Below are 22,477 nucleotides of genomic sequence, written 5' to 3' on the forward strand. Positions count from 1 at the left end.
TCTTTGTTTTTTAGGGGTTGAAAAGGCAGCATGGATTGTATTAAATGTCAGTAGCTGCAATTTAGGGGAACTTTATTCAAATGCACAACAATATACAATGAACTAAGCGACGAGTTTGTGGCACCCTTCCTCCCACTGCACCCTCGGGTGTAGCATGTCAAACTGAATCTTAATCTAATGCACATTAAAGGAAGTGCATTATAATCTGTACTTATTTTAAGTCATGACCCATGGCAGGATTATATCGCTGTTTGACGCTGCTTCCTGCAGCTCACAAGGATTCTTTTGTTTGACTCTTTCCATCGTGTGTTTTTTTTTTTTTTTTACCTGAAGACAGTGCAGCAGAGGAATTTTCCACCGTCGTTGTTACCCGGGCGTATGGTTTTCATTTCCTTCGCACTCCAACATGATCACAGGGAGGCCACATGTATAGCTCAAACATGTGCTGTGTCAAGTAATTACTGCAGTATATCACTAACTCCACAAATAGGATTAAGCAAATTCCAGGGGAATATATCCCGCCGGAGTAAGAGGCTTTATTGAGGGAGCGACTTTTCTTCCACTCAGTTAGTTCTAGTTGACACAGCAGGTGCACTCCTCCGCTCAAGAATGTGATTTGCATTTTTGACCAGCCATACTTGCACTCGCTGCATATTCTGTCAGTGTGACATAAACGCACGGCCGCTGTCTTGATCACAAATGAACTGATGAATAAAGGAAGTTTTTGATCGTCCTCCAGGATCGTCCCCCCCCCCCCCCCGATGTCGTGCCCCCCCAGCAGACAACAGATGTTGAACTCTGTGGCTACTGAGGAATTTGTTGTATAAATACTTTAATCCTCAGATGTCTTGAAATGGGATGTGTGTGTGCGTGTGTGTGTGTGCGTGTGACAACAGTAGATGGTATAAGGAGCTCAACCTTTTTGTGTGTGTTGGTGGGGCAGTGCCACTTTGTTTTATTTGGTAATAAATCTGGGGAGACCTTTGAGGAATTTCTTTAATTTAAACAGAGCTCTGGATCAATATATCACTACCTCTTGACTATTAATAATTCATTCAATGTTTCCTAAACACTGGCTAGGGTCTAAAATACACTTAAGTATTTTTGGAATATTTACTCATAAATGTTTCCTCTGCTGTAATGCAATGACGAAACTCGTGACAAACGAGATCCAGACGTCAGACAGAGTTGAGAAAAACTGTTTCAGACCTTGTTGGAGTCACAGACTGTATGAAATCAGGAAGTGTCCATTTACCCGCCGTAACGATTAAACGTCATCACGCTTGATGCCGGTTTATGTGGCTTCTCTCGCTGCTCTACAACCTGGATGCAAACAAGCACAGTGAATGGATGACAGCACAGTTTGTCAGTATTATCAGCTGAGAAGTTGTGATGGCAGCAGATGGAGGCTGTTTCAGGTTAAGTAACCATGCAACCACACTTTGACAGGCTGGCAGCTCTAACACTGCATTTTTCTCTCTTTGAGACTTGTGTTTAAAATGTTACATTTCTGTTTAACTGACTATAAATTTAGTTGCCTTTGAACATCCCTGGTATAAAAAAAACACGATATAATAATAAAGCTTTATTGCAGACGCAGGTCCATATCAAACATATATAATAATATATATAGATAGATATAGTATCAGTGACGTCACCTATCGCTTTCTAAAGTGGAGTTTTGAAGCCAGTCGTTGGTGGTTGCCATATTGGAAATGCCGACTCCATCTAACTTACTTTGAACCTACCATAAGGTAAGGCTTGTAGAGTCCTGGCAAACAGCTGAAACATTCCCACCTGGCCTCTCCTGTAATTATACAAACACATGCATACCTCTTGGCCTAAACATCATCAAAGATCTGCTGGATTTTAACTACGAGTGTTGGGCCTCTAATCCAATTTACTTGGCATCACATTTGTTTTATACAGAATTAGACAAGCTACTTATTGAATACTTTTTATTCTTATGAGGCCGAGCCATCAAGGCGTTGAAGTAGCCCAGAACGATGATGTAACTCGTCCTGTAAACCTTTACGTAACAAAGAATAGCTGAAAATAATAATCAATCGCTTCAGAAGTCGAATTCACACAATCGGGTAAAGAAATAAAAAATCTTCGACATCTACATCCTTCTTTTTGTACCTGTCTGTCACACCAGTAATTACAACCCACTCAGCCCTATCCAGTTAACCACTGGTGTTTGGATTAGTGCGTCTGCGTGTTTGCATGCGAGCAGTGAGGTCGGACGTGTTCTGCTGAAAGCTGAAAGATCCCCGGATCCCTCTTAAAAGCTGCTGAAATGATTTGTCCTCTCGGCTTCACACACGATGGTCAGACGATCTGCAGTCATACACGCAGAGAACGAGCAGCTCTGTCAGCCAGATTGGATTCAGACAGTTTGTCGATACATCAGCCATCCCCCCCAGGCCACCAGGCGGGCCGTCTGTGAGCCAAACAACCCGCCAATCGTTCTCGCTGTGAGCCAGATGGATCGACACTCGCTTTGTGAAATCTAGTCTCTAGTTTAATGCGGTTAACTTCTGAATATCTCCCACACCAGTTAACCAATGCATTTTGGGGTTTTGATAACTGATAATAAGAATATTCACTCTTGCTGAGTTAAAACATCCAGCTCCTCGAGTTCACATATCAGCCTGTTTTTAACAAGAAACAAAAAAGACAAAACAAAATGAAAAGCAGCACAGACGTAAATAACATCTCCTGATTTAATATATATATATATATATATATATATATATATATATCGTGAACAATGGGTGCAGCGGGCAATATATATATATATATATATATATATATATATATATATGCCTATACAATTGCAATACATCATATCCATCATTAACTTGTGAGGTTATTGTTCAGCTCTTAAAGGTGCGGTCACTCCGAGTTCACGGAGGGTGTGATCACTTTGAGATGGCTCTTGGCGGCACTGGACGTCCTTTTACGTGTGAACAATGGGTGCAGCGGGCAACTCCTGCTCAGTGAGTGCTTGTGTAAAGGGCAGGGACGGGACATTAAAGAGGCTGGAGCACTTTGAATACACGTGCTCTTCTTCTTCTTCTGGTGTTTAATAGCAGTCAGCACACAGTCATAAGCATTACCGCCAACCGTATCAGTACTTTCCACTTCACCTTTTATTTCTATAAGACATAAATCAGAACATGCTGTCAGGATCGCGATGTCAAACACATTGTTGGCTCTACGGTTTAAAGTCTTTTGATTACTCAAGGCCCTTTCACACCTGATATCACACCTACCCATTCACACCCGTTCAAACAGCCGGAGCCACTCAGGGTCAAGTGTCTCACCCAAGGACTCGTAGGACATGTTGCTGCAGGAGCTGGGGATCGAACCCTCGACTTTCTGGCTCTCACATCAGAGCCACAGCTGCATCAATACAGACATGTAATCACGTCTATTTGTGTGTTTAATGCACATAAACTCGACAAGGATGATGTGAGGCAGAACACAAAGCTTTTGGTGAATAGTAAAAAGTTGTGGTCACGTAGTTTGTCCAGGAGCGCACGCTTCCACTCCGCTGTTCATAACGCTGCCTGCACTTCCTGCTGCCCATTGAGCAGAGCAGACATTGTTGATCTGCACTCCACTCTAGTCATTGTGGTGCACAGATGATTCACAGCCATGATAGGAAAAGTCTATTTTCATCCATGACATACTTATTAGTGACGGGGAGTTTTTCAACTGGTGGTGAGATGTTCCCCTTTAGAGATTAAGCTGTAATCTGTGCTCCTCTCTTTGTGTTAGTACTAACATACTTCTGTCCTTTGTCTTGTCGCCTCTCTGCAGTACATTAATGGTGGAAACCTGGAGCAGCTTCTAGACAGCAACAAACACCTGAGTTGGCCAACGAGGGTGAAACTGGCCTGCGACCTCGCCAGCGGTCTGGCGTACTTGCACTCCAAGGGCATATTTCACCGAGACCTCACCTCCAAGGTGAGCCTGACGCACTAATGAGGTGACCGAGGAGAGAAACCAGAGCTAAAAAAAGAAGTGACGACCTCTTTGTTGCTCCAGAAAAACGAGGGCATTGACTGTTTTTTTTTTTTTTTTTTTTTTTTAAATGGCTTTAGACGTTTTATTTGAAAAACCCAAGTTTATGTAAGTTTAGTATTTTTCTGTTTAAGGACCCGGACGTTATTTAAGGCCTTCGTCATTCACAGCATGTGACACAGAAGGACGTCTAAACATGTAGCCAGCTTTCATTACATTTTCCACACTTGACCACATGACTTTGGACTCTATCACTCAGATTATATTTGAGGTATTAGTTTGTTTGGCAGCTCATCATGAAACATGGTCACATGTTAAAGACACTTAGCATTTTGACGTCATTATTATTTAGGTTCTTTTATTCAAAAACATGTTCAGCTCCCCTGAAAGAACAAAGTGTCGCAGTCAGATGTGATAATGGGTACCAGGCAGCCTCGACTTTTCCAACTTGACCGGGGGCCATGTTGGCGCCGATGTGGCAGAGAACAAGAACAGTATGCACTCTGCTGTTCTCTCATTATATTACGTGTCTAAGCTTGTGATTATTTTAACATTTGTTTAAGTAGTTTTTTTTTTAGACCATGTCTGCCTTTATTAGACGTGACAGCTATAGAGAGACAGGAAACTTTGAGAGTAGGCGAGAACATGCAGCGAGGGGAAGAAGTCGGACTCAAACCCTCGACCTCTGCATCGAGGACTACAAGGGTCATCGGTTACCCCAGCCTGTCATTATTTATCTGCAGAAGAATGGAAAAAGAGCAGAGGGTAAATATTTAAAAGGTTTATTTTGAGATAGAACAGTAATCTTCTGCTTTACTTTACAAAAAGAGCTAAAGCTAAGCTAGCTGCTCTCATTGGACGCTTTTTAAAAGTTTTTAAAATGTTCGCTGACATGGAGGCGGACACATCTGGCTGTAGATGGTCATCGTGTGTGCGGATGATCTTGTCTGACATTTGCTGTTTACATTTATTCTTTGTGTCTTTTAATTATGTTTTTTGGGTTTTTTTGTACCTGAATGTGGAAACTCTGTCGATTGTGCCTCGGCCAGAACACTCTTGAAATCTCAACAAGTGACTGTTCTTGTTGAACAGTAAACAGTTATGTTCAGAGCTCTTGTACTTCGTTGCACAGAGCTGCTTGTGTAATATTGAGATGTCTAGCTTCCTTTTTTTTTGTGTAACTGGAGAGCGAGATCACAGCACAGTTAAATATTATAGAAGGCTTCAGCCAAGTCAGGAAATCGAGTTTTGGCTGATAACGCTAAGCTGAAACTTTTTTTTTTAAGTGTCATAACTTCCTTAGCTAACGATGATAAACGTTTATGTTTTTTTTCCCTCTTAACACAGAACTGTCTGATTAAATGTGAAGACAGCAGCTACACAGCGGTGGTGGGAGACTTCGGCCTGGCAGAGAAAATCCCCACTAATCTGTAAGGACTTATCCACCCTCTACTTCTTCACTCAACTTTTTTATTTATTTATTTATTTTATTTTTTTACAAGAAATTAAATTAAAGGATTCATTTTCATCCAGGAGTCAAACTTATTCAAACACTTTTTAAAAGTGACACAGGGTCTAATGAATGTGTGGTTTGTCACTGAAGTCGACCCTGACGGAGCTTTGAAGACTCTTTTAGCTCGATCTTCTGAAGGCCTCTGTAATTACTCTGTGGTTGAGTCTCAGCCGTCATCTTCAACCCCTGTACTCTCATTGCATATAAACAAACCCGCTCTAAGTGCACAACTGGCCAATCACCAACAGCAAACAGACAATTATTGAATTGCTGTATACGAGGCGCTAACGAAAGACGAGTGGATGTGAGAGCTCCAGAAAGGCTCCAGTTGAATCCTTGTGTTGTCTGCTTGCTTTTTAACAAGCTGCTTGTTTGTATGTTAAAAGTAAACAATTAAAGACTTGGTTCACTTTGTGGAAGATGTGCACTTTGATGATTCATCTGCCCCCTAGTGGCAAAACATGCAGTGACAACTCGCTCTGTGAGACTTGTGCAGCACCAGAGTTCTGTAACAGGCTCTGAGAGCGACACGACAGATTCACTAGGTCTCTGTTTAATTGATTAGGTTGATGTATTTATTAATAACACAACCAGTGTATCATACTTATATTATCTGTAAAGAGAGAGGAAATATTTGAGGTCAGCAGTGCTCTTTTTTCACATTACAGAATATGTTCAAATCTCCCCCTCTGAACCAATCACAGTGTTCTGACATTGATTATTAGCAAACTCTACATGATCACATTCTCATCTTAATGCTGCATCAAAGAAGGATTTCATCCGCCTGGAGTTTTGGATTTCCAAAGATTGAAGTTTTAGATGACTTAATTTGAGAGGACAGGGGCTCGAGGAGGAAATCAGAGAGAGAGAGAGAGAGAGAGAGAGGAATGATGTGGGAGAAAGAGCAGCAGGTCAGACTTGGACCCGGGTCACCTGCTTGGGGGACTACAGCCTCTGTAAATAAGGCACGACCTAACTTGTGTCGACGGTGGAATTTGCCAGGAGGCGACTCGTCGTTTTTATCTTTACCTGCCCAACTAAATCTGAACAACACCAAGCAACAGTCGGAGAACGATGAGTGGACGAGCAGGGTTTGAATCTAACCTCTCTCTCTCCCCCCGATGCCTGACTCTATCCGGGCTGACTTTATACATCTCCTAATCTAATCACTTACGAACAAAAGGGAGGTCGACCTCACCTAACCCCCTACATCTTCTCAAACTGGGATTTTAGAAACAAACAGCTCACATGATAGCAGATCAGTAAAAGAACACACCTCGTCTTGTCTTTTGTCTCCTGTAAATCTTTATTGACACTCAACATGACCTGGGTCAGAGCAGGATTTTCTGCCTGGGGGTCGATAGAAGCTTGATATACTGACCACAATATAACGTTTAGTTTTCACATGATCTTATTTCACTATTCAAACAGGAGTCACCTTAAAGTGTCCTGAATTATCTGCACATTCTCATCCAGCATCCGACATGTTTCACATGATCTTTGCTTGGTGTGTTTGTTCTGTGCAGGGCCGAGCGAGAGAAGCTCTCCGTGGTTGGTTCTCCTTTCTGGATGGCTCCTGAGGTGCTGAGAGACGAATCCTACAACGAGAAGGTAGAGTCAACGGCTTTGACACTTTGACGCTCTGTGACTGCAAAAAAAAGTGAACGCAAAGAAGAGATATAGAGACGGATCCAGATTATCTTTATTGTCCCACAGGGACAGATTTGTTTTAAAGCAGCAGAACTCAGAGGGACACAACAGACAGGGACGTCATGAACTGCAAACTCAGAAATCAGAGCTCATGCGGAAACAAAAGATGGACATAGATAGATAGATAGATAGATAGATAGATAGATAGATTTTTGATCCCTCGTAAATTCAAGTAGGACAAAAAAAGTTTAAACAAGGACTCCCGTTAAACAACGTCTCACTTGATATGAATCAGTGCGTCATGTTTGTAAAACAAGTATAAAGCCGTCTGCTGTTTGCGTGTGTTCGTGTGTGTGTGTGTGTGTGTGTGTGTGTGTGTGTGTGTGTGTGTGTGTGTGTGTGTGTGTGTGTGTGTGTGTGTGTGTGTGTGTGTGTGTGTGTGTGTGTGTGTGTGTGTGTGTGTGTGTGTGTGTGTGTGTGTGTGTGTGTGTGTGTGTGTGTGTGTTTCAGGCCGACGTCTTCTCCTACGGTATCATCCTGTGTGAGGTCATTGCGAGGATTCAGGCCGACCCCGACTTCCTCCCCCGCACTGAGGTGACTGCTCTCCTGATGATCACCATCATCAGTGCGGCTGTTTATTTAAACACTGCACCACTCAAAGTGAAGTCTGTTTTAGACCGCCTCATAAGACAGGAGGGCTTTTCTTATTTTAAATCATTTGAGTCCATAGAAAAGGATTTTACGTTAAATTACAAAAAAAAGTGATTCTGTGTCATGCATGATTATTACTAAATTGTTCTGTTTCCGTCAGCGGTCCAGTTTGCTTTGGTAAACTCAGATGTTGTTTCCACGGCTAAAACGAACCCTTACGCCACATAGTGTAGACCGCCATTTTATTTAACACAGAAGAAGAACGTGACTCTGGCTGGGAATCTTCGGATGTCTCATGCTTCCATTTGATTTTGATTCTTGAAGTTCACGCTTTGATTGAGATTGAAAACGACTCTTTGTTCATGATTCATCGTCTACATTTGAAAGCGTAAACGCTTCATCTGTGAGACTGGAGGAATTTCCTGCTGCTCCATTTAAAATTCTACTGAGTTAAAGAGCTAGCATTAGCACGTAGCAGCGAGCGACTGGTTAGCTCATTGGTTGTCCTTCAGCTCCAGCCTTTAAGATCAGATCGTATCGTTTTGCACCTCATCAGTAGGACGGTACGGATCAGTTACTTGGTACCGTTCTTAAGTGTGAACAGTGGAAACACCAGTTAAAGTTTACCGTACCAAAGTGAAGTCAACCAGACTGACAGGAGGAAACAGGGCTATATATGCATCTCTTTGGTCTCATAGCAAAACAAACTATAAATACAGATGGTACCTTCTTAAAACCTGCAGTCATATTCAATCGACTTTTTTTAAAAATAGATTTTATTGATTTTTTTCAAGAATAAAAAACAAAAATGAACAAACAAGTGCTCTCTGTATCTACAAACATCAAATCTGAAAGGGAAACAAACCACCGTCCAAACCAAAACGACATCTGGTAGCCCAAGGCTGTCCTCACCCCCCAGAATAAATAAATAAAATAAAATAATAATAAAAATAAATAATAATAAATTAAAAAAAAATGCATCCACATACATATACAAATATACATAAATCCCGACCTCGTGAATAAGATAAGCATAGCATTTTCATAACATAAGAAAATAGGATAAAGACATCAATAAAAATAATCTAGTAAATGAAATAAAAAACAGACAACAACAGTAAACAAGGAGATAGTCAAACAGGGCCAATCTATCTTTGGTATTTAAGGTTTTAGTGGCTCATTGAGACAAAATACAAACAGCTGGACCCTGTCAGAAGGTTAATTTGGCATGAGATGCAGCACATTTACACGATGTCAAATGAAGCTGTGTCTGTCTCTGTCATGATTCCACTTTTATTAGTAAATTGGTATTTCCTGTTTAACCTTAAATACATCTTCACGGCTTCTCTTCCTCCCTCTCAGAATTTCGGCCTGGACTATCACACGTTCCAGCACATGGTCGGAGACTGTCCGCCTGACTTCCTCCAGCTGGCCTTCAACTGCTGCAATGTGAGTCCCTGAAGGTCCCATCTTTTTTATTTCAGTCCCTCCGTGCACTTGTGATAAGAGGACACAGATCACTGCACGGTGCTGCTGTTTAGTAGCATTGAGGTGCATCCCAAGAAAACATTGATAATGTTGATATTTGTAATGTCTTAAGTGGCTGATCATCACTTGTTCAGTAATCGAGGGGAAACTTGATTATCTGAGTAATCTGATTTAGCTCTTTAGGGCTGGGGGGGGGGGGGGGGGGTCTTGTGTACTTTAGTCAAAGCTGGATCAGTTACTTAGTGGACTTTTGAAAATAAAGCATTTCTCTGTTGCACAGTAAGGCTGAACACTCAGTATCATACCTCATCAAATACAGTATGCCTTTTGAAGGAGATTTTACGCTCTACTTTGCACACATTCTCCGTTAATCACTGTGTTAGATTTGTGATTTATGTATCCTCGAACATAATCACAAACCGCGCGGGGGGGGGGGGGGGCATTAAGGCTTTCTGAGCACCCTGCTGATAGATCCTCTATTCACTCAATCCATCTCTTCTCATCCCTCGTCTGTTGTCTTGCTCTTTTCATCCTTCTCTCTGATTGATGTTATCTCCAGTTTACAGGACGAGAGCTTCCTTTCTTATTTTCTCGTTTACCGTTTCTTTCTACCACCTCTCCTCTCTTTATTTATCAGACCTTTTTCTAAACCTTTTTCTGAACTTACTAAGTGTTTTCCCTCTAACTTGTTTCCTCTTTCCTTCCTGTCTTTATTTAACATTTGTTATGTCAGGTTGGAGAAAAGATTTGCCACATTTTTTTTTATTGCTGTAAGAATCGGCAATAAAAACCTCAATTTCGTTTTCTTAGTTTGAGTCCATGAATTCATCCTTCCCAGTGAAGGTTCACTTCTCCGAAATTCGGCTCACATAAAGACAACAGATTAAAGCCATCACTTTTTGTTGCCTTGAAACATTGAATAGTTTTCTCGGAGCGACGACAAGTCAAATAAATATTGTAAATATTTACTTCTGATATAGCGGTGCGGCTGTTTAAATGATGTCATGTTTTCTTGTAACAATCAGACGAGTGCAGTCCATCCCTGCCTCTTTATATTTACCATGTGCAAATCTCACCCTTCTGCATCTCTCCCCAAGATGGACCCTAAACTCCGTCCCTCCTGCCCCGACATCGTCAGACACCTGGAGGTGATTCTGGCTCGTCTGAAAGTTGAAGAGCTGGTGAACGAGTGCGTCCCGCTCAGCGTGGACAACGACAAGAAAAGCATCCCCAAAGGTAACGCCAGATTTAACAGTGCAATGTTCGCACTTAAAAAAAAGGGTCAAATCCTTTCGATGACGGGAACATGCTGAGTGTGTCGGAGAGGACGCTGTGATCTGAGAGATGCAGAAGCGTATTCGTGTCCTGTTCAACACTGAAACAGGATCTCTGCTGCAGCCGTTACTCTGCGTGTCTTTGGATCCTCATCGGCTTTGTCGAGCCCGACTGAAACTTCCCTCTACTCCTCTTCCTGTTTACAAAGCACGCTTTGGATTTCACGTCTCCACAGTATTGTTCACACAGTTCTCTCGTAAACACACAACCACGTGCGTCTTAGCCAGATTTGACCTCAGTTCCTTTCACTCACACTTACTGAAAACTCCCGAAAAACTCCCCCCAAATTTCTCCTCCATTATTTCTGCAGCAAGTCCGAGTTAGCGGATGTGTTCCATTGAGCTACACAGGGCGCTGATATAAAGGCAGATATTCTCATTAGAGCGTCGTATAGCGGACTCTGTTGCTTCATCTGGTTCTCCTGCGTCGTTCTTTTTACATCACATCTTACCTCAGAAGACCCCCTCCCCCCCCCCATCCAGCCCCCCCTCCTGTCTGACTACTGTATGGAGCCTATTTAAACAGCCAGGTCAGGAGAATATCTGGAGCAGTCCTCCTGAAACTGTCTCCATATTTCCAGGAGAGTAAAATCCCTATCTCCACTCTGACGTCTGTCCTTTCATGCTCGTCAGTAGCTTAACTAAAGGAGCGTTTCTGCAGCAGAGGAAGAGTCAAATATGACTTGACACACGTCAAAGACTTCTTTGTTGTGCAGAATTGTCCGAACTTCACCGTGACTTGAGCGGAGATAGAGATTAATTTTGTGAGACACTTGATCCATGCAGGCCCAGGTCTGACTTCTAATTTGGTCGAGCGTCCAGCTGCCTGTTGTGTCAGCGGCATGGAGTCAGGAGGCGGTGATGATTTTGTTTAGGGAAGACAAACGGCTCCTTCCTCTCAGTCCTGGATGGAGAGAAAAGTGAGCGTGTAAAGAAACAAGAGGCAGGGAGGGATCGATGAGAGAGACAAAAGAAGCTGCTTCCTTCTTAATGTAGAGCTTCTTTAAAACACAGCCCACGTGCGTCAATAGTAGATCGATCTCTTCAATGTGTCAAACATCACCTCTGCTGTCAGCTGTTACAAAACCACTCCCGCCCCCCCCTCGTCCTCCAGCTGCCTGATTACATCAACATTTCCTGCGAAACCAGGATGAACCTCAAAGACGGAAATATTCCTGTTGCATAACAAGTTTTAATCCAAATATTTTCATAGAGTTGGGGGTTTTTTTTGGTCCTTGTGAGTAATACAAGCACTTCCATCAGACACTTCCTGGCATACGTGAGATACGTGATCCTCCCCGAGTGCAAAAGTTCTCTGAAATTTCAGAGGTTGGGAAATGTAGTTTGTTTAAACGTGTCACCTTTCACTGCTGCTCTGGTGGAAGTTAATGGGGAAAGTGAAGATTCAGCCACACCTTACAGAACATCACCAGACTCATCCAGAGCCTTTGGTACAGTTTGAATTAAACAGGATTGAGTCTCTGTCGCCACCTTGTGGGGACATTAAATGATGTTTGTGTCCCTGATGAGGAGTCGGACAGTATGATAAAGATAAAGTGATTGTGCCGTACGTTTCTCTAAGGTGTGTTTCTCTTTGTTGAAGGCGAGAAGGGCTTCAAACGGCTGAACCCTCTCGGTTTCCAGGACGACAAAATCCCTCAGAAATCCCCACGCCCGCGACGGAACATCTGGCTCAGCCGCAGCCAATCAGACATCTTCTCCTGCAAACCAGGAAGGAAAGTCAACGTCCAGGACCCGTACTACAACCCGCCCATCACGAGGCGAGCCTCCAAAGCCCACAAGATCAACCCGTTCACCGCCCGAGAGGACCTGTGCGGGGGGAAGATCAAGTTCTTCGACGTTCCGAGCAAGTCGGTCTTCTCGCTGGTGTTCGACCTCCACTCTCCCCCAGGGAGCGTGTTCAGCAACCAGCCGTCTTCTCACGGAGGACCCGGAGGACCTCAGCAGGGCGCGTCTTACTACTGGCAGCAGCTGCCAGGAAGACAGTGTCACTCCTTACCGGTGTCCCCTCAGCTGCCCCGCTCCGAGCTTTTCAACCAGGCTGCTGCTGTCACCCAACATAACAACGGTTCTGCTACCTTTAACTCCAGCCAGCTCTCCACAACGCTGCCAGGTGAGCTTTCAGAGAACGCTTCCTGTGACCATCTATAAGGGAGCTTTATTGTATTATTTATTGTACACTCTCTTGTGAATATCCGTTTCCTCTTTTTCTCCTCTCAGCGGATAACTCTCGGTCTGACACGAGCTCGGCGGGAAACGAGCCACCGAAGGCAGCTCTGAGCAGCTGGGTAAAGAAATACGTCGTGGTAGAGATCCCACCTTACTGCAGGCAGAGAGGAGGGGACGAGGACGGAGAGGCGGAGGGGAGGAAGGTGGGAAACGGGGAAGAGGAGTTTGGGGAGAGCTGGTCTCCGATGGTCCCCAGCAGCGAGGGAGACAGTGGAGAGGCGATGGACTGCTCCTACAGCCTGGAGGAGGAGGAAGAGGAGGACGAGGAGGCGGAGGAGGCGGCACGAGTGAGGGGGAACAGAGACCTGCTGGATGTAGCACAAATGTAAATCCACTCACACACATGCACACTGGTGACAGGGAGGAGGTGGTGGACTTGGACACAGGAGACGATGACCTTTAAAGCCCTTAAAGGAGAAGATAGAGTCAACGGGATCTAGTTTTTAAAGGTAGACTGAAAGACTGGACGCATTTCAAAGATTTTTTGGAAATACAATGTAAAAAAAAAAAAACACCTTGATTTTTACCTTTCAAGTGTGTCACATGTTGATGACTAAGTTAAGCACACTCGATGTCGAGTGTTCGGGCTGGACAAGCGCACAGACAAAAGCTTCTATCCACACAAAGGACACTCTGCATAAGAGATTATATTTTAAAAAAAGGATGTTTATATTTAATATTGTGATGATGTCGATTATTTTTCTGGATATGTATGTTTATATTAGGCGTCTTGTCTGTGATGAAGATCCCTGGTGTTGTGTATGTGAGTGTTTTTAAATCGACCCCTCGTCTTTTGATACTTCTTCCTCGTTGTTATTTCTTAGAGAAAAAAAAAATGTTTATGGGAAATCAAAAAGCATCCAATATTTTTGTGATTAATAAGACCTGTTTGGTAAGAAGTGAGTGCCTGATCAGAAGACAAACCCTGAGTTTGAACTGCAGTTCATAGATTTCTCCTCCAGCTCATTTAAAGGGAAATCTACCTAGCAACAGCCACGATGAATTTAGATGACTTTTTTATAGGACGGCATTGAAAAAAATCCTGACGATTGTGTTGCATCGTCCGAAAAATGTCAGTCATTTATGCATTTCAAGCTGACCTTCAAACGTCAGAAATCTGAATTTCCTTGAACGGTTCATGTCTCTCCTCACGACTCTGATCCACGACGACGATGATGATGATGATGATGATGATGATGATGGAGTTGTCCAAATGAAAGCAACAACGCGTTTCTTTCCCCTTTGATGAGGTCCCACTTTCTAACACGACTGTGTCACCTTTGAACCAAAATAACACGAGTTCTATATTAGAAACCTCCACGTGACACGACGCAATGAATCTTTCCTCGGGATCAATAAAGTTTATTAATTCAGTATCTCTCTCTGTCTTCAGTAGGATTTAGCAGCTTGAGTCTTGGACCTGGATGTGATTTGATAAAGATATCCATATCTTAAAGATTGCAAATTTAAAATGAGGTTTGTGAGATTTTTTTCAGCCCAGGCTTTTACAAACACGCTCCAGTGAACATCATGTGAATTAGTGATCTTTTGTCACGCCACGTCACGGACTTGGAAGAGTTTAGACGCGTACACAACGGTGGGGGAATGGTGTTCCCCTTTCTTTCATCATTGAGCGTCATTGAAAGGTTCATAACAGCAGATGTTTCAGACTTCATGTTTTCTGTCCCTCATAATGACTGTTATTAAGATTCATATGTTCTGATGTGATGAACCATGTCTGCCTCCGCCTCAGCTCTGGCTCCTGTTACACTCTGCTGACGTCTTCTAATGGAACTAAAATGCACTCGTTCATGGATCGCCTTTAGATTTCTTTCCACTACTTTTCTATGAAATCAATGCAACTTTGAAGACCCTGTTTTTACGGTAAAAAGGATCTAGTTTGATATTTATGAGAAAACCTTTTAATGTCTTACATTTGTATATTTGTGTAAAGCTTGTGTTACCTTTCCTGTTGAAATGATTCTTTTTCTGATTCAATAACAAAGCTGTCTTGTGAGAAACTTTGTGTTTTTCTTTTTTTCTTTGTTTCGTCTTAAAATTCAGATATCCTCACTCAGTCTGGCCTTTGAGATCGATCTGGAAAAGTCATTCTTGCTTCAAATATAAGCGTTAAACTTTCAGATATGATCTGTCCAGTTTCTTCCACTTCTTTCTCATCTGTTATTAACAGATAAATCCTCCTTATTGTTGCAAAGGAGCAGGATCATTGCACCAACATATTTACATGTTCTTAATTAAATAACTCTGTATGACGTAGGAATTAAGAGAAACAATTTTGATAACACAACTGAGTCTAACAACAAAACATGCTAAGAACCGTGTTGTAAGTTTATTGAATTAATGAAACTGACTTATTAACACAAGTTGAAAATCATTTGACCTGTTTTCCTCCTTTAATATATTTTAATTATTAAAACATTTAAACCTCTTTCTTTGAGAGGGAGTGAAATACGTGTGCTAAAATTCAACATGTTCACATGAGAGCCCGACCGATTAATCGTTCAGGCTCTAATTAAATGTCTATCATATCAGCTAGTTTCACCACATACATGTGCAGATATGAATGGATGTATTCATTTCCTTTGACTTTGATTGTACTGCAGTAGCAGGTCTCTTTCTGGATGAAAAAAAGACTCTTTCTTGTGTAAGGTGGATTTATTTGTATTCAAGTCTGAGACATAACTTGGGTCCTCTGACTTTGTGCATCCAGTGAAGCTGCTAAACACAAGACAAAGATGACACAGACAACAATACAGCCTAACCATGACACCAACAGGCTGAGCAGTAGCATAACCTGTTTGCACCCACGCAACCTCATAGCCTCCTTCTGTTTATGCTTTACTGACTGCTGTGAAGTTCAAGCCAACATGTAACAGCCTGTCTGATATTTCCTCTCGTCTGGCTTCTTGCTCCGTCACTTTTCCTCTTCTGAGTTTAATCTGTTCCGTCCTGTTCCATCTCTTAGCCTCTGCGATGGCGTTAAACAACACCCGGATAGAAGGCTGACGGCTGCTGGGAACTCGTGCCGGAAAGCCGTACAAACTCCTCACGTGATGAAGATGAGACGATGTATTGTTGCTCTGAACAAACAAAGACTTTGCAGTGGTCATATTACGTAAACACTTCCTTACTTGCTGTATATTTATCACTTTGACCAAGCATACCTGGTTTGATGTCGTAACACAATTAGACCTGTGGACCAAACTGAGACGGGTGCCCCGTGATAGAATTTAAACCTAGTTATATTTATTCTAGATTGGAAAAATACAGCTATCACTGCTTAATACAAAATAATGGAGAATAACACGTCACAAAGCTTTCCAACTCTAAGAGAAAAATACAACTTGGAAAAGTCTGATTTATAGATATCTCTTATACAAGTTTCCAAAAAGGAGGCAAATGTGCAACTTAATGGAACAATATATTCAACAAGGCATATGGTGCATTGAAAAGTATCTTAAATGACTTTAACTTGTGATCTGGCGTTATACACCTCCCTAATATAGTGGCAGTGAAAACACTGGAGTGGTCGTACTAAATAAATAATTTAAAAACATTTACAAAGATATAATAAATAGTAAAGGAAACTCCACAAACTATAAGAACGGAAGATGTTAAAACTAAATGATAAATATACACTCGACAGTGAGGAAATGTGAATCCATCTCTTCTATCTACTGTTCTATGTGTTGGCGTGAACCTGGCTGGAAAATTCATGTTCTCTATTTAGTTGCTCCAAAACTGCAAAGATGTCAGAGACTGTGGGAGCGAAGAGACAGATCACCACCACAGACACAAGTGTTTATGAAATATCTGGGAAATCGTGAGGGACACCTTTGGACAACTGTTCCCATTAACTTTCATCTCACTCTATCAAGGTGATCTGCCTGATAAAATAACAGGAGGTGACCGATGCTGCCTGAAAATATTTACAACAGCAGATAAAGAAACCCATCACCTGTAAATGGTACAGACTCAGATAACTGGCTCGAGATCATTCTAGACAAAGAATCAGCAGATGGAAAGATTGACTCTTATTAAGACTGAGAAAGGACCTGTACAAAAAAGACTTATATAGACACTCTAAAATAAATAAGTTGCCTGGTGGATTGCCCCACTCATTGTAACAGCTTTAAATTATTTTCACCTCCCTTGTTAGACTCTGACTAACGTACAAATGATGAAAAGTTGTATAAAGACCCCCTGAATTGTACAACTGAGGTTAAAGGCCGCCCATGTAAAGCCTTCATGAATGGGACACTTGAACTAATTACTAGGCCACCTGCACCCCAAAAGCCCCATTAACATACCAATCTAATATCAGTTTGAAATTATTACATGATATAAATAGGGTGTTGCCCCTGCACAGAGTAAGTCTGTGGGAAACATATTCCTTTATATAAATAAAACAAAAGGCCATATTGATGGCGTCAGGAATCCGATGTATAAAATGAAACCCTGTGGTCTCAGTGTGCTGTTTTCTGATGGGACTTGAGGGTGGAGCGCTGGGTGAAGGACTTCCCGCACACTAAGCACTCGTGGGGTCTCTCCCCGCTGTGGACCACCGCGTGTCTGATGAGGTTGCACTGTTTGGCGAAGCTCCTCCCGCAGAGCTCGCAGCTGAACGGTCTCTCCCCCGTGTGACTCCTCAGGTGCTCTTTGAGCTGGCAGCATTTATGGAAGGATTTGGCGCAGAACGTGCAGCTGAACTTCTTCTCCTTGACTGCAGGCCTCCACGGCTTCCTTATCCTTCTGGTCATGACCAAGCTTGTGCGACCTTGCCCGTAAGAAGAGGTGGAAGTTTGGATTTGCGATGTTAAATCCACTCTGTGGTGCCCCGTGTGAGGCAAAGGATGTCTGTACGGATGCTGTGACTGTTCAGAGATTAAGGAATGATCCACCGTGTTGAATTGAGATGAAGTATTATTTCCTTCGTGTTGTTGGGGTCTCTTAGAGCCAAACGTTCTGATACCTTTTTTCCCCCTCGCTATGCTCTCAACGAATGCATGTGGTTTCTTTAATTGAATTTGAGACTCTATGTCCTCCATATGTAAGCCACTTTGAGATGGGAAAACAGAGGGAAACTGCTGCCCAGCATACAGAGTGCTCGGACCAGCTGCATCAGTCCACTGATCTGATGTCCACAGCTCTCCGTTACCTTCATCTGTCACATAATTTCCCTGCGCATCAAGAGAAGCTGCGTTCTCATTCAGCTCCTCCTCCTCCTCCTCCTCCTCCTCCTCTCTCTCTCGTTTCACCAGTCCGAGCTCTGCCTCACTTCGATTCAAATTTAGCTGCTGATCGCGGAAGGTGTCGTAGCCAGCTGTCGGGGACATCAGAGATCCAGGGTCGGCCTCAGCATAGTTGTGAGACTCGACAAAGAGATCCGTTTCAGCTGACTGGGAGGCTTCAAAACATTGAGGCTGCTCTGCTTCAGATTCTGAAGATAGATAGATAGATAGATACTTTATTGATCCCGAAGGAAAGAAATTGAGAAGGAAACCTCTGCTTCTTTCAAAAATTGAAAGAAGCAGAGGAACCACACATCATCTTCAAGTCGAGCTTTTCATTCTGCATTTCTGACAAATCTCCTCTCACATGTTTCAACATCTATTTTTGTTACTAAAGAGCAATGTAGGGAACAGATGTTTAACTTCACGACACCACAACTAAAAGACAGCTGTTGTTAGCTCACTTAAATCATTTATTAAAAATATTTTATAAGGCTGCTGCCTTTTTTTTTTTTCTTCTCTTCTGTGGAAAATTTTATTAAAAAAAAACAAAAAAAAAACACTCTCAGTCTTGTCTGACACCTACAGTGCCTGATGGTCTGGCTGGCTTTCTTTGGCACGTCATAGAGAGGCAACAGTGTGTTTCTTAACCAGATAAACTTCCTCACTTGAGCACCACAGTTACATAATCATTCCTACAATCAGAAAACACTGTCACACTATATAAGGGTGTCGTGGGGCGGGGGGGGGGATTTTTGTGAATGAACTCACTGATTTTGTCCTCTGAGTGGTTCTTCCACATCTCCTCCTCGGCACACTCCACTTTGATCAGTATGTGCTCTGCTTCCGAAGCAGGCTCCTTTTCTGCACACTGTAACAGCAGGACCAACATTACTACATCACTCCCACAGTGTGGAGTGAAAAACAAAGACAAGCACATGTTCATTATGTGTGAGTAAAACAGACACATAAAACGGATGGAAATAAAACGTTCACATAATAAGAATGGAGTTAAAGTAACAGAGGTATGATACAATAGAGCATAAATATATTTGAAAAAAATAATTAAAATATTTTACCCCTTAATATATTTTCTTTGTTAAATGTCTTTGTGAATTGAAGGGTTTTTTTTATGGGTTCATGACACCAAAAATAGCAACTAAAAGAAACTCCTTTTGGCTCTTTCACTGATTTTACAGGCTGATTTATGGACCAAATAATCATTTGAATAATTAAAAGTTGATAATAAACACCTCCGAGATGAAGAAAAAGCATGCATATAATGCCCTTTACTTTTTCAGTCAGCATTTCAGCATTCAACATTCAGCCTGAATTTCCCTCGGGATCAATAAAGTATCTATCTATCTATCATTTGTTTACCCTAATAATTGATTCTTGATTCCTAAGAACAGAGATGTTAACTAAGCTAAATATAAAACTTACAACATCACATTTGGCCATTAGTGTTGTTGTTTTACTTTGATTGACTAGATGATCTATCCATGCATTCAAAAGCAAACAATATACACCAAATGTTTAAATGGAGTCATTTTCAAACCTGCTTCGGTTGAGTTTCAGTTTCAGCCTCCGTCTGTCTGTCCCAAGCTGCCGCCTGTGTCTCTTTGGTCAGATCTACTTTTATTAAAGGAGTGAATCTGTCTGCTGCTGGAGGATAAAACACTGAAAAAGAGGAAGAAGATTACACATTAACTATTGACAGACAGCCCCAAATATTTATTGAAAAATAGACTATATGGAGATGTGACGTCCGTACCTGTCTGACTCAGACTGTCACTACTTATTCTCATATTCTCAAAGTAATCCATCAGTAAAAAATGAGTTGCTTGTTTGAACTATAGTGATAGTTTAAGTGATATGTGATAACTTGGAGTCCTTTGTTGAAGTTTGTATTTTGTAATATTAGATTATTTTTAAAGGATTTTATGATATTTCATCTCTTTTGTGTTTCTCAGAAACATTGTGGAAACTCTCTGGACTTTGAGCTAACCTGTTTTTTTGTTTTTTTAATCTCTGTGGTTCTATGACAAACATTTTGTCTCTGTTTGGTAGTCTGTGCTTATTTGTGAGAGTTTTAGTTTCTGTTGTGGAAAGATTTCTGGGTCTTTGTGACATTTTGTACAAACTAAGGTACTAGCTGGTTTGTTAGGGTTCCCAGCAAGTGTTACACACTGTGCAGATTGTGTCAGTACTTTGTAAGCTCTTAGTGCAGCTTGCTCCTTACTTAATGGATGTGTGGTGCTTTGGTTTGTAGTAATAGTTAAAGGTGTATTGATCCAACACAGTCAAAGAAAACTAGACAAATTGCCCTATAGGTACATTTACTGGCCATGTCTTAGTGTTATTTTTTATTTCGAACACGTGAACAAACAAACATGTAACAAACAAGAAAACAATAATTTTAATAACAATTACAGAAAAAAATTAGAATGAGATAAACAAATTATAACAATTAAGAATAATAACAAAATAACAACATTTTTGTTATAAAGTAAATACATAATAATCAACAAAATATCTACACAGTGTAACATGTCCGAAAAGGAGCAGTAAGAAGAATAAACTTATTTATTACTACCCTTTTTTCATTTTCAATCTTATTACATAAAGTTTACACAGTTTCCTATACGTTTTATTTTTATTTTTCATATAGTCTGTTATACCTTTGTCTTTATTTGTTGCTCACCTCTCCTCCGGGCTCTCCTCCTGCTCCTCCTCAGCTCGGCCTCCATGCCCTCACACTTCCTCCGCAGCAGCTCGATGTCCCTGCGGCTCTGGCTCACCTCCAGCCGGAGCACCGCGCAGCTGGCGTCCACGCGCCGGTTGATCTCAGCCGCGGCCGCCGCTGCCACGACGTCCATAACGGACAGAAGCTGGCTGTGGAAGCTGCTGCTCTCCATCTCAGAGTTTCTTATTTAAATACGGATGAATAAATCCTCCTATGCTGTCCTTGTGTGTTCTTCAAGTCGCTGAATCGGAGGGTGGATGATCGTAAATTGCAGATAAAGAGTGTTGTTGTTGTTGTTGTCACCCTTGTTCTGTTGAGTCGAGTGAAATAGTTCTTCCGTGAACGCTTGTTTTGAGAGTCGCTTGCTTATTATCGCATCGCGGTCTGCACGGGCGGTGTCGTTTTCGTCTGAGCTTCCCCCACTTTTTGAAAAACGTCGACGGTTTAACTTCTTATTTCGTAACAAGATTATATTATTTGTTAAAAATAAAATAAAAATAACGGTTCTTAACAATTTTTTTAGCGCCCATTTTGTGATAACCTTAACGCTATTTCCGCCCTGATGGAGTGTACTGGAACAAAAAACCGAGGTTACCATGGTAGCGTCTTTTACCGTAAACACTCGATTACATCCGCACTGTTATTCCGTAGGGGGCTCGTGCAGGCGTTAAACCAGATTACTTAAAACATGTTAAAACTTGCTTAAAGAACAACACATTAAGTTTTTCTTCTCATCATATAACAATAATGAGTTTAATCTGTTCCTAAACAATTATAATAGGTTTCTTCTTCTTCTTTTAATGGAATTCCGGCAGGCTGCACACTTGAAAGCGCAATGCTGCCCCCCGCAGGCTAAACTGTGTAGCCTATTTATTATATTTTTAGAGGTACAGGCGCGTTTAATGATGATGAAGACTCACTCAATCAGTCGGTTGAAACAAAAAGCCACATTTTAACAATACCAATTGACCAGTGTATTTTTGATTGCGTTCCTCATCAGAATGACATCATAAGATGTGGTTTTGTTTGTAAGAGAAAAATAGACACTTTCTAATAATTAGCCAGACCATTATTAGGAATTATATGTCACAAGTAATTCTCAATGACTCGTTAAAATAACGTATGTATCAGTGACAATCCAAAAGCTGATTGCCAAGTTATGACAGAAGACACTCTTGAGGTAAACACACCCTCTAGAGTGTTTGGACCAAAACTCTAACTTTTGTCAGAAGAGACTTCATAATATAATTCAAAGGATTCAAAGTAGGCCTACTGTATGAAATCAGAGGACTCACACTGAATAAAAAGAACAGTGATGAAATCAATTATGTATTTAACATTTTATTAACGGCCTATATTTTATATGCATCTTAGAAAGCACTTTTTACTCCACATTTGTTTTTCTACATGTACTTTGAAGAGATCATTTACTTGTGACCACAGCACTTAACATAGTACACATTTGAACAAATATAACAACAAACACACCGTCAGTCAGTTTGACCGAAGTGGAAGCTCTGCATTATTACTCATACTCCAAAAATACATAACGGTAGAATAA

The 22,477-nt window shown here is 41.6% G+C and overlaps 1 protein-coding gene across 6 annotated transcripts in view; it reads left to right on the top strand.

The window, feature by feature from the left end:
- Nucleotides 1-22,477, top strand: part of tesk2 (testis associated actin remodelling kinase 2) — a 41,104-nt gene that overhangs the window by 17,077 nt on the left and 1,550 nt on the right. For 2 of the 6 annotated variants that reach the window (XM_079348440.1, XM_079348438.1), the window contains exons 6-14: nt 3,829-3,975; nt 5,380-5,462; nt 7,072-7,156; nt 7,706-7,789; nt 9,209-9,295; nt 10,432-10,570; nt 12,272-12,802; nt 12,910-13,243; nt 15,905-16,054. In XM_079348440.1, the coding sequence (XP_079204566.1) occupies nt 3,829-3,975; nt 5,380-5,462; nt 7,072-7,156; nt 7,706-7,789; nt 9,209-9,295; nt 10,432-10,570; nt 12,272-12,802; nt 12,910-13,243; nt 15,905-16,054 (1,640 nt within the window). Of the gene's footprint in view, nt 1-3,828; nt 3,976-5,379; nt 5,463-7,071; nt 7,157-7,705; nt 7,790-9,208; nt 9,296-10,431; nt 10,571-12,271; nt 12,803-12,909; nt 13,244-15,904; nt 16,055-20,908; nt 21,126-22,477 lie in introns of those variants that run through there. The other 4 variants (XM_079348443.1, XM_079348441.1, XM_079348439.1 and 1 more) reach the window with 3 other exon arrangements.

The sequence above is a fragment of the Symphodus melops genome (genome assembly GCF_947650265.1).
Source record: "Symphodus melops genome assembly, chromosome: 7".
Taxonomy (NCBI): domain Eukaryota; kingdom Metazoa; phylum Chordata; class Actinopteri; order Labriformes; family Labridae; genus Symphodus; species Symphodus melops.